We start from the raw sequence: 17,733 nt of genomic DNA, 5'->3' as shown, positions 1-17,733 counted from the left end.
CTTATCTTGTTTGGGGTCTCAGGCTCTAAACCTTCCTTCTGGTAACAGTATGGAGCTAAAATGTTACATCATTGCTTTCATTCTAGTGTATTTCTCCTACCCCAAACTTTTCATTTAAAAAATGTTTAAACCTATGGAAAGGAGAAAGGAAAAGCACAATGAGCACCACGTGCCTTTCGCCTAGATTCACTAAGAACTAACTTTTTGCAACACTTGCCTCATTTCTTACTCGTTTGCTCTGTGACTCTCTCCCTATGTGTTCCCGGAAGGTGTCACATTCTGCTTAACTGTGATGGTGGAGTAAATCATAAACTCCATGTGATTAAAAAATGAGGATTCAGAACTGAATTGATTTTCTAAAAGCCAAACATGGCCCAGTTTCCTCGTCCCAGTGTAGTTGGGTTCGCTCTGAAACTGTTGTATGTGGGTTCAGTAGGCTAATTGTTTTGGGTTTTACAGAAACAACAAAGACCAAGAGAACCATTACAAGACTTTCGTTTTCATTTGCTTTAATAACTAGCGATAGCTACCTATACAATTAATTACATTTAGCTAGTTTCGTATTTGGTAATACCTCAAAGTAATCTTTTCCTAGGCACGTTTATGCACTCAAGACAAAGCCAAGAAACAGCGCGTCTGCAGAAAACAGATATCGTGGAGGCCATTCCCCAGGCTCGGGCCGTGTTTACGGGCAAGCCCGTGAGGAATTTCACTCTCAGGGCTCTTAGACTTACCTTATGCTGCGTTCCCATAAGCCTCCTGACCCAGAATAGAAAGCAAAAACCAGACTGCTCAGGGCGAGCATGTCACAGCAGCAGGAAGCAGTGCAGAGCCATCTGACGGCAAGAGAAGAGACCGAGTCAGAATTCTCAGGCACCACTAGGAACCGTCCTCTGTGCTTTCGCTTCTTTTCATTGTATCATCTCACTGCCACTAAGGTAGATGAGGAGCCTGCTGAAGGTCACTAAAACAATGCTGGGACATGAACAAAAGCCTGTCTGTCTTGAAAGCCAGGGTCTTTCTATAAGGATTGGGGGGAGGTGGTGGAGATCTGGGATCATAGAGTGCAGGGCACAAGCTGGAGCCTGCAAGGACTTCCTTGTGCAAATGCACACGTTGTAATTGTTGGGGTTTAGCATGATGATCTTGAGGCATCCAGCAAAGGCTGGATTGTGATTACGGTCCTCATGCATTTTGCTGGTGCACGTCACAGTGGGGATTCTCACCACCAGCTTAAATTTAGCAGAGCACCAACAGACCCTGGGACACCGGAAGGAGGGAGACCCCTTGGCTTCACTCCCTGGCTTCACTCCCTGCTACACCATTTACACCAGCGACTCTCCTCCCCTTTCACTTGCTGTCTGGGCTGCAACCAGGGTCTTGCTGAGCCTCAAGACCCACAGGGGTGGCAGGAGAGAAAGGGGAGGGCTCACAGCCCAATCTCATTGGTGGGCCCAATCTCATAGCCTTTCCGTTGGTCTGTATCCTCTAGGAGTGTCCTGTAAGGCAAGTTGGTGGAGACCCACAGTCATCTTCCCAAACTTCCTGCTCTTTGCCACACCATTCCATCTGCTCCTCTGTATGTCTGTTGTGTGTCTGCTTTGTGCACATATCGGTGACTGGGTCCTGTCTTGTGGAGCCAACACTCCACTGGGAAGCACAGACACTGAAGAAGTCGTCACACAGTTCGTGAAGATGATGGGAAGTGCTCCCTAAGGAGAGGCTGTAGGAGTGCCTACAGTGGGGTTGTGTGGAAAGGAAAAGGGTGCTCCTGTTCCCCAGATCTCCTAGAAATCTCCAGTCAGGCAGATGAGCTTAGAGGAAATGGGGCTGGCGCGGAGCAATAGAACATCTCTCCTCGTTCCCAAAACCGTCGGCACTCACGTCCACGTTCAGATGCCCTGTCTTCCACAGACCTTTCCTGGCGCCCTCCCTGTGTCCCTCCAGCTATAAGTAACTCTTCCCTCCTGCAAGTGTTCATCTCTGATCGCTGCCCCTTCTGAGCACCTGCTGTGTGCCAGGCACCATCAGAATCACAGCTGCCGTCCGGACAGAACTGGTGCCCGCCCCAAGGCATGTGTGGCCTAACCAGGGCTGAGCATCAGTCCTTGCTCTTATGCCAGGCGCTGGTCCAGACACCTGCAGGCATTCACTCACATCCTCAGCCCAACTACCCCGTGAAGGGGGTGTGGTTGCTGTTCCCACATAGCTGATGAAGAAGCACAAGGGAGGCCAGTTCGTTGCCCAGACTTAAAGAGCTGATAAAATAATCAGAAGTGTGATGAGTGCTCTTGGGTCGTGATGGGATCGTATAGCAGGGAACGTAGTTACAGGGCAAAAAGGGAGAGTTGGTCTGCTGATGTTGCTGAGCACTCAAGCTGAAGAGTCAGACTGATTCTCATCCCAGTTCTGCTGCCAATTAGCTGTATGGCTTTAAGTAAATCACTAAACTTCTCCAGACCTCACTTCCAGCATCTTTAAGAAAGGATGCTAATATCCGCCTTAAAGAGTTAAATGCAGTCATGTATCACACGGCACCTGGCAGGTGGTAAGTTTAGGAGATGGTAGCTTACTACTTTCTCATCGGTCATCTAACCATAACTTGTTTCTCTGCTTGACTGTAAGCATCTTTGTGAGCATGTGTATCTGATTCCACCTTAGATGCCTCCCCCAGGATCCTCCCTAAGCCCGTGCATTTATATTAGGTGTGAGGTGAATGTTCATCAAATGAATGAATGAGGGAGAGAGTGTGTGAGTGCCACGTGGTGGGTATCTCTTTTTGCTGAACACCGGATTTAGTCTCTGACAAGACTCCTAACGTAGCAGCATTAGAGGAGAGCGGGCTTTTTTCTCTGAAGTACCCAGCCAGCATCGCCCAGCGGTGTTTATCTACTCCACAGTGTTGGTGGGTATGTGAAACCAAGCTCAGCTTGATTTTTATGGTTTAGTATAAGAGATTGCATTTCCACCACTGTCACTTCAGAGTGTTGTTTTGACGTCTCAGCTGCACAAATTGAGTGAAAATGCCATCGATGGGAGATAAACAGGGAAGACCGGTGTCAGGATTTAGGACCCTGTCTGCAAATCAGAGCCACCTGTTGCCCCACAGTTGGCAAATTGCTGGATTGAACGTCAGAGGATCTGATGTGTGAACGCAGGGGGGCTGCCAGGTGTCTCTCCAGGGCGAGTTTAATCCATGTCCTCTCTTTGTCTCCTGTCCCTCCCCCACTGCCCTCATCCTGCAGGAACGGCCTCACCAGCTGCCGGATGCGGACTGAGAGCGAGCCATCGTGCGGCTCCCCGGTGGTCAGCGGAGACCCCAAGGAGGATCACAACTATAGCAGTGCCAAATCCTCCACCGCCAGGAGCGCCTCCCCCGCCAGCGACTCAGTTTCTTCCTCCTCCGCCGACGACCACTACGAGTTTGCCCCCAAGGGGAGCCAGGAGGGCAGCGAAGGCAGCGAGGGGAGCTTCCAGAGCCACGAGAGCCACAGCGAGACGGAGGAGGACGACAGGAAACACAGCCCCAAGGAGGCCAAGGATGCGCTGGGGGACAGCGGCTACGCATCCCAGCACAAGAAGCGCCAGCACTTCGCCAAGGCAAGGAAGGTCCCCAGCGACACGCTGCCCCTCAAAAAGAGACGCACGGAGAAGCCCCCCGAGAGTGATGATGAGGAGATGAAAGAGGCCGCCGGGTCGCTCCTGCACTTGGCAGGGATCCGGTCCTGTTTGAATAACATCACCAATCGGACGGCAAAGGGGCAGAAAGAGCAAAAGGAAACCACAAAAAATTAAAAAACAAGTCACCGATTTGTTTTGAACTTATGGCCATTTGGTTTCAGCATGTCAGGAGATTTCTAATGATTTGTGGCAATATCAGCAATTTATTCTTTTTTTTTTTTTTTGGTTTGATTTTCTTTCTTTTCTTTCCTTTTTTTTTTTTAATTTGCCCCCCTCCTTTGTTTTGGACCCTTAAGAATTTTATTTTTAAAGGAGATTGAAGCCATAGGACTCATACTGACACTCAGCTGTTTTACAAAAGCTTTTCATTATCTGAAGATGTAACCGAAAAAGCCAAAATGACCATTTCTTCCTCCGGCTTGTCAGAAACACGTGGCTGAGTCCGCAGGGATGTCGACGATAATGCCGCGGGATACACACCCAGCACCCAGAAGGCACGTGTGCAAAGTAACCATCCATCAGGCCCAACCCTTAGGTTTAAAAGGTCAGGATGTCCACCCAGTTGGGTTCACTGAGTGAATATGCATAAGGCAATTGGCAAGAAGGGAGAACCCCTTGTCCTCGATAGGAGCCGGCCCAAGGTTGTAGCCCCTGGCATCCAACTGTGCCGGGAAAACCCTTGGCGTTGCCACGCAGCGTGCACAGGGGGGTGGTCTCCAGTCCTCTGTGCTTCTTAACCTGAAGCCTAGGAACATCTTCCAAGGTGGACACTCAACCGTTCATATACACCAGGTGTCAGTGACTATTGAGAAGAAACGGGGTCAATTTTTAGTGATGTTGCTAATCATTGAATTCTGTTCTGTATTAAGAGAAAATCCACAAGCCATAAGCCTGAAGGTTGGCCCTGCACGTGCATGCGCGCGCACACACACACACACACAAGAGAGAGAGAGAGTGAGAGAAAACTGTTACAGAAAACAAGCTATGTCTTCTTCACTGCCCAAATGAAAATCAAGTTCAAGAAATTGCAGTTAGCTGTTAAGGAAGGAAATAATGGTACACATCTTTTTCTGTCTGTCAAAACTATTTGATCCAAGTGAAAACAAAAACAGAATGCTACGGAACCTGCCATTAGTATTGCAGTGTATTTTTAAAAGATTATTAAAGGCACATTGATGGACAAAAAAAATTAAAACATGGCAAAAAAAGAAAAAAAAATGTCAAACTCCTATACTGCCCTCGACATGGAGTTTGCAGTTAATGTCAGTCAGGATTCATCTTTGCGAAAATCAGTGATTTCCACATTCAGCCAGTGTAGCCAGCAGAAATTTCTGATCCACAATGCATGGATTCCTTTGAAAAAAGAAAAAAAGAGAAAAAAAATCACAAAAACACAAACTTTTTTTATTCAAAAATAACAAAGTTCTTGTAAGGTAAATAATGTATTTAGCATGAAGCATGAATTATTTTCATATAAATATAGAAACTAGAGAAAAGGCTATGCCTCTAATTTTTAAGCCCTTAGGCTTAGAGATTCTTTTGGTTTTCTTTTTTCTTTTTTTCTTTCTTTCTTTAATTTTTTTTTTTTTTTTGGATTTTTTTTCCGATTATTTTGTTTTGGTTTTTTGAAGCAGGTGTTTAAGGTTTAACCTTCTTCAGGGACAAATTCTGACTGTTGGGGAACTTATTCTGCAATATAAAAATATCTTCATGTTCTGGTAGGGCCTGGATGGTGGAGCTCTGTACTGCCTTGTCTGCACTTCAGCCCCCGACCCCCTCTGATTCTCTGTTGAAAGTGTGTCCTTTCTCTCTGTCTGTACATGTTTACCATGACGCAATAATTCGAGGGCAAACAGTAGTGAGTGTGTATGATAGAATCAGGAGAACTGTGGGAGGCTGACTTGAGAAAACCATTACCGTCATTTGGTTCTAGGAAAAAGGCAGTGACTAATTATGCAAATTCACCAGGAGAAGGGGAAACACACTAATGGGCCTTATTGGATGAGGGTGTGAGTTAGGGTACACATGAAGGAGGAAGTGACACAGGTGTTGGAAGGACCAGCCCCAGACTTTTTCCTGTGATGGCATCTCACAGGAGGAAGGAGGGGCCGGCCATCCCTACCACCTCAGCACATGAACCAACCTGGAAGTGAGCCCACCTAGATTGTGAGAGCTGAATTTAGACAACCGGACGATGTCACGCAGACCAGAAACTCCTGTTATCTTTGCCTAAAATAAATTATTTGGGGAGATCCAAAGAGAAATCTGTAAAAGAATGTGATCTTCCACCCATGGAGGGGAATTTTAAAACACAAACAAAAACACCCACTCCCTTGGCTCAGGATATGATGCTGAGGGAGATGGAGGGAGTTGGGGTGAGGTTGATTTTTAGAAGTGGGACAGTTTGGGCCAATGTGAAACCCGTCTGCCAGCACCAAGGCACTGTGAGAACCTCCATCGACCGGGACAGTGGAAATTAACTGGTGCATGTCCCAAGCTTATCTTCCTCTGTGTTGCTGATGAGAGAACTTTAAAAAAAACCTACACCTGTACAACAGGTGGGATTCGTTACCTGAACCTGAATACTTCCAGCCTGTCTGTTCAGGGTCTAGATGGGAATAATGTATTTTTGAAGTAGTCTGTTCCCTCCGTCTCCCCAAACATCTGACACCCCAAAAGCCATCCACAGCTGTGGAACCTGAGCTACACTATGCTTAGTGTCAGCTGACCAAGTCGAGAAGGCCCTCACCTCAGTTCCCCACTCTCACCCCACCCCCAAGATGAGCTTCAGACTTCCCTCCTGAAAGGCAGAGGTAAACATTCAGGACCGTTTCTGGCAGGGGACTTCTTCCAGTTAAAACCCCCACAGTGGGCTGTCTCCCCTCATTTCCTTTTTCTAAAGGAGCAAAGGCCTCTTTTAGAAAATAATAAAATGCAATGTGTGTGATTTACTTTTCTGATCTCTTTCAGAAATAGATAAATATCTTATAAAAGTGTGTTCTTAACTCCAGAACCACTCTTTTTGCATAAATACCTCATCGGGCAGCTTTCTAAGTGTTATTTTCCTGAGTCTCCCTCAGCACCTTTTAGGAGCCACTGGGAGTCTCATAGGGGAAACTTTAGTGAGGGTACTTTTTTCTATTTTTCTTCTGTTTTTGGAGGCATACACATTATGCATAACCAAAACAATGGCTCAATTGTGTTTAACTTTGTATCTTGATTGTTGAGAAAAAAAAAAGTATCGATGTGTATGTGGCCATTTGTAGTGAATTCATTGCGGAATGAGGCTGTCCATGTCTTTACCAAGCCAAGGGGCTGGAGGTACCCTCTTACTCCCTCCTCCAAGAGCAGTAGAGAATTTAAGCACAAGCCTATTTGTGAAAGAATATTTTGCTCAAGTGTAATTCACTTTAGTCTTGGAATTCCTTCCCAAACGTCAGGTGTTTCTTTTAGCTTCCAAACTAGCCTGTGTATTCATTAGTCTGACGGATCGCCTGAGCACCATTCAAGGGGTGTGGTATTTTTGCTTTCATTTCTCCTGCTAGGAGAAGTGGCATTTCATGTGTCATTCCAGTATCTCACATACTCACATGGGGCAGGGGGGAGGGGAAACGGGGAACTATAGCAATATTTAAAGATGCTTTGGAAAACAACCGTGAACACATCAACGCCATAACATCTACCATTACTTGCTGTTGGCCCTTGGACACATTTAAGAGAAAGAGACGTTAGCTCTTTTTTCTTAAATGATAAACACATAGACAGTTATTTTTATGCTACTATAATTGTCTTATCTTTATCTAGTACTACGTGGAAAGGGTTTGCATCATAGATTTTTCCCAGCCTTATAATATACCATAAGCTCCTACTTCCCTTCCCTCTCTTTAATCAGTATACTTTCAAGAGTTCTTTGGTAAAGCTCTCTCTGAAACGAAAATGAAACAAACCCACATTTAGATGGTGGTATGAGAAAACCATTGCCGTGACAATGGTGGCAGGTTTCAGTCTTGGGGCTGAGTTTTTAAGAAAGAATGTGTCAGAGGCCTTTCCCCAGAACTGATTTTTCTTGTAGAAGCATTTAGGGTGTCTGGCCTTTGCTGGGCATAGCGGTTACCACCACGGGGCGTTCCGGAGGAAGCCATTGCACTGAATGGCGTTGTGCCTGACGGACAGCTTCAGGCTGTGGGCTCTCTTAGATCAAAAACCGTGCAGATGGCTTTTGTGCCCAGTTCAGTCTTGGGACACCAGGACTGCTCAGCGCCACGTGCCACCGATCACGTTTCAAATACCCCACACCGCGTGTGTGGGCCCTTAGCTTCTCATTGAAGGGCTCTCAGAGAAGGAATCAGAGTTACGTACAGGTGACCCCCATGGGAGGCTTTCCATATGGGATTGGATTAAATTCAATGTGACTTCTCTTTCCCTTTAAACTTGATTCAGGTTGGGACTCATTTCTTTCTGGTGGATCACAGCTGCCCAGATGTTGCAATTTATTTTTATGTTTCTGTAGAGAAGTATTTTTCTTTCATCTTCAGGATTTTTGCCACCAAAAGAACACATTTGAACTCTGTGTCCCCTCTTGATTGTGACTTACCAGTGTTGACAGTTAAATCCTTAGTGTCGTAGGTCCCAGCCCTCCAATACTATATCAAACACTGTTATGCACATAATGCAGCACTGTGATCTAATTTAAATAATACTTTTTTATTATTTATACTACTATATATAATATACATCAACACTTTTGCTATATAACCTAAGTGATAACCCTCTTTTAGTTACCTGCCAAACTCGGGACTTTGGTTTATATTGCAGTTAACACAGTTACAAACTTGTAATGGTGTCTTTTTCTTTGTAACGGAATGTGTAAATCAAAGTATATACTTTGTGTGGTGTTCCTGTTTCTGGAGTTTCATGAGGATTTACACATGGCATTCAGTGTTCTGTATAGACCCGCCTACCTTTGTGAATCATCTGTTGACCCCTCTTCCTTTGAGAGAGCACCAGCCGTGGTGGTTCACTCCTTGTTTTTTCTCTCTCCTACTGGTTATCCTTGAATTAAGCACAGACTCATCAGCTCGGTTGCTTTATCATGAATAATGCGTGTGACCTTGCGATTCTTCCACAGTTCAGCAAACAAGTGCTAGCTTCACTGACCAAAAATTAAGGAAGGAAAATACGATTTTTTTAAAACGATCCATCTTTTAACGGCCGAAACCGATGTGTCTATGGTGCTGTATCTTGCTGTCTGTCGTACTTTGAAAATCAGACCTAGGTGAAAGATCACTTCTGGCTTACTGTGATACGTTCACAAGTACCCTTCCTGTTCGTTTCGTTAGCGTTGAAATCAAGACTATTTATTTGGGATATATACAACAGTGTTTTCCGCTGTATTTCATTTGCAAAAGTTGAGAACAGCCTTTCCTACCTTTTGCAAATAATTGATATTCCATATTGGATTCTCAAAGACTTCGATATGGTGAACTTATCAAACCTAGAAATTGTATTTCATCCTTTCATGACTGTGGCCTGAGTTCCTCAACCCCTCCCCCCCTTTTTAGGTGAAACTTAGCACAATTTCAGTTATTTAAACATTAAGCATTTCTTGAGTATGTGTGTTGAGGCCATCAAAGCTCATAGCTGATTCAGTAACCAGTTTCATGCTGTGTCATTCACACTCACTACTTACACTGCCATGGTGAAAATGTGGAGGAAAAAAGTATCCGTGTGTGTCTGGGAAGCATTATACACTTGTACATTTTTTTATACTCTGATTCTGTAACATTTCTGAGTTTTGTTTCTGTTTTACAGAAAAAAAAAAAGTGATAAAGCAATCAGAAGATCAAGAGGTTTACTATCGATGCTTGGGGTCATCTGACCTTTGCTGGCCAATATATCTACATGGCCAAATTAATTCACTAGAGTAATAATTTTTCAAAAGCCAATTTTTTTTCTGTATGAAACTGCCAATATCATGAATAGAAAGGGAGAACCATAAAGGAGAAAGAAAGTGACGTGCAGTTGCGTTTGTGTTACCTAGAGGAGCAGTGTGGAGGCAGGCGCGATCAGCCCAGCTGTAGGGACCTGATGGTGTTGCTTTGGAGGGATCCATACTTGCATTTCGCATTCTTCATATGTAATCATATTGCCAAAGACAAAACTATTTCATCATTTATTGTAAATAACACTTTCCCCCAGACCTACCATAACGTTTCTGTGATGTATTGTCTTCCAGTTGCAATAAAAATTACTGAGTTGCATCAATTGAAGAAAAATGCCGCATTGTCTTGTGTGCACTGCGTCTCCATATGCAAATACTGAGCAGTAAAATCGTTTCTATTTCTTATCTGCGCTAGGTTGTGTGTTCCGTTTTTTACAGTCTGGTTTTAGGATCTCAGCTACACTTAGTGTACCCATCCTCTTGCATGCTTCCCTTTTGGTGGAAAGTGACACACTTTTCTGCAAATACACAAGTGCACAGGCAGAGGCTGGGCTCCCCTGTGGATCTCAGGAGAATTCCAGCTCTGGTCTAACAAGCTGTTGGACAGCAAGCCTCCCATCACAGGCCTTGGGGCTTGTGGCTACGACGGACTGTGCCTTTCATTTGAAGTTGACAAACAATAAACCAAAATTGTACTTTAGACTGGAGCCTGCAGCCCTGTCCCAGGTCCTAAGGGTTTCTCATGATGACTTTCCTAACCCTGAGACTTTCGTCTTCCAGGATTTCATCCAGCACCACTCATATAGTCGCTTTCCACCACACATGCCACCCAAGAGCCAACAAGGAGCTGGATGGGGGAGAGGGGTAGTTGAGACAAGTAATAGATCTCAGGGCACCAGTCACTGTGCCGGAGGAGCAGAAAGATGACATTCTCCCAGAGCTTTTCTGGTTCCTTTTGTGATGATTTTGTTTCAGTGATTGTACATCCATAGAGCTCACCACCAGCAGCAGCGACCCCAGTAGAGCTGGCCTCTGCCACCACCCTTTTGCCGGGCCCCCAAATCCACAGTTGTCTTCTAGCTGCCCAGGCTGTACCTCCTGTGGTCAAGGTGTTACTGTAAGGCCAGGAGGCCCACCTATTCAAACAGCTCACTGGAATAAATTCCTCCCCACAAGGCTTCAAGGAGTGGTCACCCCATGACCCCATGCATTTGCCGGCGCTGCTGCCGTCTCCATTTCCACTGTTCGCATCACCATCAAAGCTATGGTGTGTCCCCCCAGATGATAAATCTTCAGTATTTGAGGAGAAATGATTGAGAAGAGGGGCAGAAGGTCATCTGGGTCAAACGAATCAGGTAGTTGAACAAGTTGGGTAATGCTTAAGCCCAAATAAAAGGTGTGGCCACCATAAAAAGCCCATGTCAAACGTTTTCAGTAAGTGATTCTCAAGGTGACTAGAGAGGAGTCACCCAGTTAGATTGAGTGTCAGAATATTTGGGGGAACTCTGGTCAAAATGATATCACCTCCAAAATTCTGATCTGATCTCCAGGGGACATTGACCATCCCATAGAAGAGGGAAACAATCTTGTAGTTGCTTGTTACCTTCAGTGAAGACCCCAGTGGAGGACCTCTAGTCTACAATGTGGTTTAAGTGGGAAAAGAGATAGAGGAAAAAGATAGAATTGAAATAACACCATGACAATAGAAAAAACTGCCACCAATGTGAAGTTCATCGTATTAGGTATTACACAAGATTTTTAATGATTCATATGCTACCCTCATGAGGTGGTTCACTTTTTAATTCAAGAAGCATTCGTTTAGCAGCAACTTCATCCCAGTGATTGCTGGGTAACAGTGACAAGTGGAGCCAGTCTTGAAGGGATGTGAAGGCTAATGGAAGAACGCAGAGCTTCTGTGGAAGGTGTATGCTCAGGTACTTACACGGCACGCCCCAGGGGTTGGTGCCAGTCTTTCTAGAGCAGAGCTTCCTAAGGGTTAAGCAGTGGCGATCTTGTTGAAATAAGTGCAGAGTCTTGCCAGGTGACTGGTTTGACAGGACAGCACTCAGAGTATCTGGCTGCTTCTGTGTGTTGGAACAGCTTTACTTCCTTACATATCTCCCCTATTTGGGTTCTCTGCCCTCATCAAAATGATACCATAGCCGCCCCTTCTTCCCTCTCAATTCACACGCCACTTCTTTCCCTGAGAAGTAAACGAAGGCATGACCACTGTCTTCATTTTATTAAAAACAGTTTGGTAAATAAATAAATGCAAAGAAAGAAGAAATCAAACGTACTAAGTGACTTTCTTTCATTTCTGCCATGGCTTTAATCGCAGCATTTGTGATTCTGTGCTGTCTCTTTGGTTGAAGAACTGTAGGTCTAATGGTCTGTGTTCCTTGGGGCCAAACTACAAGATTCTGGCCTCTGCCTTGAACATGTAATTATTGGCCGCAAAGATGCCTCATTTGCATATTTAAGTAATATGCGAGCTTTCCTCTAATTTTGGGTAATCTGGATGTGGGCTCTCCCTGCATTTTTGTAATTCTTCCTGGACAGTTCAAAATGGATTATTTTCCAAAAAGATGAAAGTTGTATGAATCCTCAGAGCAGTGAAATTCTCCCGAGGCTCTTGAGCGACCAGGAAGGCCTTTTCTGTGTTGACGCTGAGATGGTGGGATGGGTGAAGGCGAGGGGGCCCCGCCCTTGACCAGTTCTCCTCCTCTTGACTGCTCTGCTTGATGGAAGTGTTCTGAACGAAGAAGTCACCATCCTTCTAGAAAGTTCTGAACAGATGAGGGCAATTTCAGAGGGAGCCTGGCATGATTAGGAGGCTTGTGTCTATGACCTAAATGCTTGTGTCTGTCACCCTGTTTCTCAGACCCCCTAGGAATTAAACAGTTCTACGTATGCTCAAACATGTGTGTTTTGACCATTTTTTCTTTGTTTGGGATACAAAACCAGGGCTTCAGGAACTGGGTAAGGACAGTTTTTAAAAAGACGCAAATATAAGTGAATAAGTCAGTTTATTAAATGTTCACCCGTTCCCTTTGTTTTGTGTGAACAAACTGTACCAGAACAGTGCATTTAAATAATGCTCATAGTGGTAGCATCTTGATTTGCAATCATTCGTGGGCATTTTTGGACAAAGTATCCTAGTGACTTGAGAACTGTTTTAAGTTACTCCATAATAAAGTACTTATGGAGCATATGGCTAAATCTCCCTCAAAATACAGCAATTTATTTGAGAGGGATAAAGGAATTCCATTTTTTCTCATCTGTTACTCATTTCAAGACTGATTTCTAAAAATATATAATGTGGAAGAAGTGCAGTATGAGGGGGAGTCTGACACCAAGACAATGGCTAATTCCTTAGTCCCTCTGGGATACAATTTCTTCACTGAATGGGTCCATTCTTTTCAGGTCATAAAACTAGAAAGCGTGTTAGAGACCATTGAGTCCAAACTCCCCATTTTACAGACCCAGCAACTGAGGCACTGAAAAGTTAAGGGATTTGCCCAGGATGGCACAGCTGGCTAGTGGCAGAGCTGGGCATAAAAAGAGGACATTTTCCTTCTTATCTTTTGTCACATCCATTAATTTGTATGTAATTATAATCATCACATCTATAGAATTCATAGCTGGCAACACCCAACACGTACTACACACTTAACGTTGTGTCCAATGCATTTTCCATATGGCTATAGTGAAGATTACTATTTTTTTAAGTGATATATAACATTGTTTTGAGTGAGTGACCTGTCATCTTCAACTGTTAGCTTGTTTCTCCTTGTTTAAATTGCTTACAGTTTCTATTGTAAGTAATACCAAAATGAACATCTTCAGGCATGTGGCTATTGGCATATTTTCAACTTGTCTTTTGGTTAGATAGCCTGTTGGGCTATTGGAACAAAAGCATTATCTATGTTACAGCTCTAAACAAACAGGCTTTCCAAAAGGCATCAGTGCCAATAGCAATGAACGAAAACCCCCATTTTCTTGCACCCTTACCTGTACTGCAATTTATTTTTCTCTTTAATTTTTGCTACCGGACAAAACTAGTACTTTATTGCTGTTTGAATTTTTATTTAATTACTAGCAAAGTCACATTATTTTCCCTAATTTACTGGCCATTTATTTTCTCTTTTCGGAATCATCTGTAACTGACTCTCCAAAAGTTCGAAAGAGAAGGAAATCAGATCCGTCGACTCCTCTCTACAAAGTTCCTGATTAGCCATTAAATGGTGCCAGGATGACCAAACACATCCCCTGACCTCAAGTGTCTTTTCATCGCAGACATTTGTGCTTTTGTATTGAGACAAACTCCTACTCCCTAAAACGTTTACCTGAAGGTCCTTGGACTAGCCTGGAAAGCCACAAAAATGCAAACCTAAGTCATCTTGCACATAGCAACCAATTATATGTTTGAAAACAGGAATAATTTCCTCCCTAAGTCTTTTGCAGAAGAAATGTTCCAAGTTCTGTCTATTCTTTCTCTCTCCTGGATATGTTCCAATTTGTGGTCGGAACTGAGAGCTGAAAACAGAACTCCAGGTACAGCCTGATGATGAGAAACTATCACTTCCTCCATTCTAGATCCTCTTTCTATTAACGTAACTGGAGACTGAGTTCATTTTTTGTAGAAGACTGATCACATCGTTAATTCACATGGAACTTGATGTTAACCAAAACAGCGAAGTCCAGCTGTTGGTGTGCTTTTCCAGATGTTCATTTTGGATCTCAGTGCAGGACTTTACATTTATCTCTATTAAATGTCACCTCCTTAGATTTGGTCCATTGTTCAAGGCCAGTTGGGATGAGCAGTGGGGTGGGGTGTAAGGGTCCTGATTTTGTCATCCAAAACACTTGCTTTCCCTGCAGGTATCATTCGATCACAAATTTGAAAATATCTTTTGTACATCAATTAGAACAAAGCTTGGAGCCATGAAGCCTGGTTCTGGAGATCCCTGGGGAGGTCAACTTTCATTTCAATCAGCGCCCTTTGAGAGTAATAATGCAACTAGTGATCCGTGCGCCTGACTTTATGAAGATATAGCCTGTATTTCTTCCTCCAGTCAAAAGTTTGTCAAACACATTCTTGATCTCCGGGTATCAGTCTATAGTCTTCCTTTACAAAAAGGAAATAAAAGCCATACTCGATGCTGATCTGAATTATGCAAATTTGTAATAAGGCAATGGAAAAGGATAAAATTTCACTTAATGTACAAAACTTGAAATAATGGAAATCCTACTTTATTCCTCTGGGGGAATTAGTCTTGATTTATGCATGTATTAAATTACATGAGGTCTTGAGAATCACGTGCCTTATATAAAAACCAACCACAATTTATTCATCCATTCCTTCCTTCATTCATTCACTTACTATATCTTAGTGAACCCAAGCTGGCTTCCTTGCCGAGAGCTTACAAACCGTTCTTGTAATAATCCTTCCAAGAATTTTGCCCAGAGGCGACACTGAGGCTGTAAATCTACGGTTTGCACACAGTCTTCTTTTTACAATCAGGAAGTTTCAGCATAATGTTTACTGGTATTTCGTCACTCTGTACAAGCCAGTTTAGAGGGCTGCCATATCTAGCATGTAGTTAGCTTCTAAATATAGTCAAATGCATTTAAAATAATGGGCTTTAAAAAAGATTCAAAAGTTCAGTTTGGTAACTTCTGGCATCTATTTATTTTTAGATACTTGACACTACACAGCATGTCATATATATTTAAGCATCCAAAACTTTAGTGGTCTGAAGAGGCTAGCCAAAAACATGAAAGGATAGAGAGGAAATTAAAGAAGAAATAGATTAATACGGTTTTAAAATAGATTCTCTCCTTTGTACTCATAGTCATCCCACACTTGTTTTTCAGCAACTACTATGTGCCAATCCTGATGGGTGCTGGGGACACAGATGAAAAGACACCTTCCTTCAGGTGTGATCACCTCCAAAAATCCAGCTGTGGTGATTAATGGGTATATCCTGGCAGCTGGTATATTGCTCCCCAGACTTCTCAGTAGTGGGTGGTCTTTTCTAGACAGAAACATACTGGTTGCAAAGATCCATACAGCCTTTGTCTCCCTCTCCATCCCGTCTCTCCTCTTCTCCCCTCTGTCAGCTGGTGAAGAGTTAGGTAAGAGCCTGTTTACCGTCTGTAGACATGGCCATCCCTCCCATGGGTGAATAATTTCTTACTGAACTAATCTTTGCTACTGGTTACCAGCTCTGTGATAAAAATCATTTTGGATGTTTCCTTCTCTTCTGCACAATGCTTGAAGTTCTTGACTCATAGACAAGCATTCATCTCCTACCCCTACCCACCTCCCTGCTTTTTCTCCCCACCGCCTAGCCTTCATCACTCCCTTCTCAAAATTGCTCTAAGAGCAAAAGATTGGAGAAGCCAAGGGATGCAGTCTGCTCTTGTTTTATTTTAATAACTCTCCCGCCACCAGTATGGGCTAACAAGGGTGTGCAGAAAGATGCGTGAAGCATTCAGTTGATTATCAGTCTAGTCTTTTCCCCTAGACTCTTATTCACGGAACATGGACCCAGAGACCTAAGAAGGTTCATCATGTCCAGCCTCCTGCCCATAGGTGGACCATGGCAGCAAACTCCACTCTGAGCTCAGAGGCAACCTGCTTGTGCACGCTGATTGTCATGGGGTCTGGTCACACAATACAGCAGCCATGACTCTTTGATGTTTAATCCTTGCTACTAGACCATTTCTTTTAGACTGAAAATTTCACCTAATCCATCAGACCCATTAGCAGGGAAATTACTCAATATTTTTTCATCTTTATTGGCAATAACTAATCCCTTGGGAATTAAAAGTCAATTGACAATTAAGAAAATTCAGAAGGAGGGATCTTCACAGCGGAGTTAACTTTCCTACCCTGTGAGGGGAGAAGTGCTTCCATAGATGAAGGACTTATAATTTAATAGTGATGTGAACACGCTGTGCATGAAATTGCTCTTTGGTGTTTACAAGGTGCTATCAGGAACTCGACCTGTTCGTCCCAAACTCACCTCTCTAAGAACCCCCAAGTCATCCTGAACCTCTCCTGCTCTGTCAGCTCCTCGTGGAATCCAGCACCCGATTTGCTCAGTTCTACCTCAAACCCACCTTTGGTTATTGCTTGTCTTCCGCTTCTGCAACCGCCCTCCTGATCACGCCCCATTGCCTCTTGTCTGGATGTCAGCCAAAGCTGCTCGCCCTCCCCGATCACACGTTCCCCCACAGAGGCACGAGAATTACCTTTACAAATCACCTCTGATTGTGTCATCTGCTCAAAATCTTCACACCTGACCACATCGCCTGCAGGATAATGGCCAAATTCCACACCGTGGCCCTTTGAAATGAACTCCAGCCCCATTTTCAGCTTTATCTTGGGCCCCTCAACCCACCTGGACTGTGGCCACCCTGCATGACTCCAGTCTCTGCACCTCTCAGGCTTTCCCTGGCTTGGGGCTTCTTCACATTCTTTGTCTCTCCCCGGAATGCTGTCCCACTCATGAAAAAATCCCTGTCAATCCTTTAAGGCCCAAGTCAAACTGTTCTCTCACCATGTCCCCGTAGCACCAGAGTCCTGCCTGTGTGGTGGCTCTAGTCACAGGCAATTAGGATTCTTAGCCTACTTGTCGCCTCTCTCGCTGGACGGGAGCTTCTTGGCTGCAGGCAGCGCGGGATCTTGTTCTACGCTGAATCCCCAGTGCGGTGGCTGCCACTTGGATACTTACCCCCTTTTTATTTGATTCAGTGTTATCCCATTTTCTCTACTAGACTTTTCCAATATCCCGCTGTTCTCAGAAGAACTTACAGGTTGGTAAGTTCATTTGGCACATTCTATTCAAGGGAAGTAAGGACCCAGAATAGGAGCAACTTCTCCCACCTTGAGACATCCAGAATGACTGGTTGGTCTTATTTGCTGGTCCATGATTATCCGCACAGTATTTAAAATAAAAAGCTAAACTCTGTCATTTTATTTTGTCACATGATGTGTAAGGAAACTGAGAACTCACTGACACTCGGCCAGTTTATTTTGTGAGAATATTTTACTTGGTGAAGCAGGAAACCAAGTTCTGATTCCATCTCTACCAGCTTCGGGA

General features: G+C 44.0%; 1 protein-coding gene across 15 annotated transcripts in view; it reads left to right on the top strand.

Moving 5' to 3' along the window:
• Positions 1-9,945, top strand: part of FOXN3 (forkhead box N3) — a 391,151-nt gene extending 381,206 nt beyond the window's left edge. For 9 of the 15 annotated variants that reach the window (XM_008519094.2, XM_008519093.2, XM_070593711.1 and 6 more), the window contains one exon: positions 3,246-5,103. In XM_008519094.2, the coding sequence (XP_008517316.1) occupies positions 3,246-3,795 (550 nt within the window). In that variant the 3' untranslated portion in view covers positions 3,796-5,103. Of the gene's footprint in view, positions 1-3,245 lie in introns of all 15 variants that reach the window. The other 6 variants (XM_008519089.2, XM_070593705.1, XM_070593703.1 and 3 more) reach the window with 1 other exon arrangement.
• The last annotated feature ends 7,788 nt before the right edge of the window (positions 9,946-17,733 follow it).

This window comes from Equus przewalskii, chromosome 25, assembly GCF_037783145.1.
Source record: "Equus przewalskii isolate Varuska chromosome 25, EquPr2, whole genome shotgun sequence".
Lineage (NCBI taxonomy): Eukaryota > Metazoa > Chordata > Mammalia > Perissodactyla > Equidae > Equus > Equus przewalskii.
Note: the sequence above shows the minus strand (reverse complement) of the source record. Positions and strands in the feature narration are given on the sequence as shown.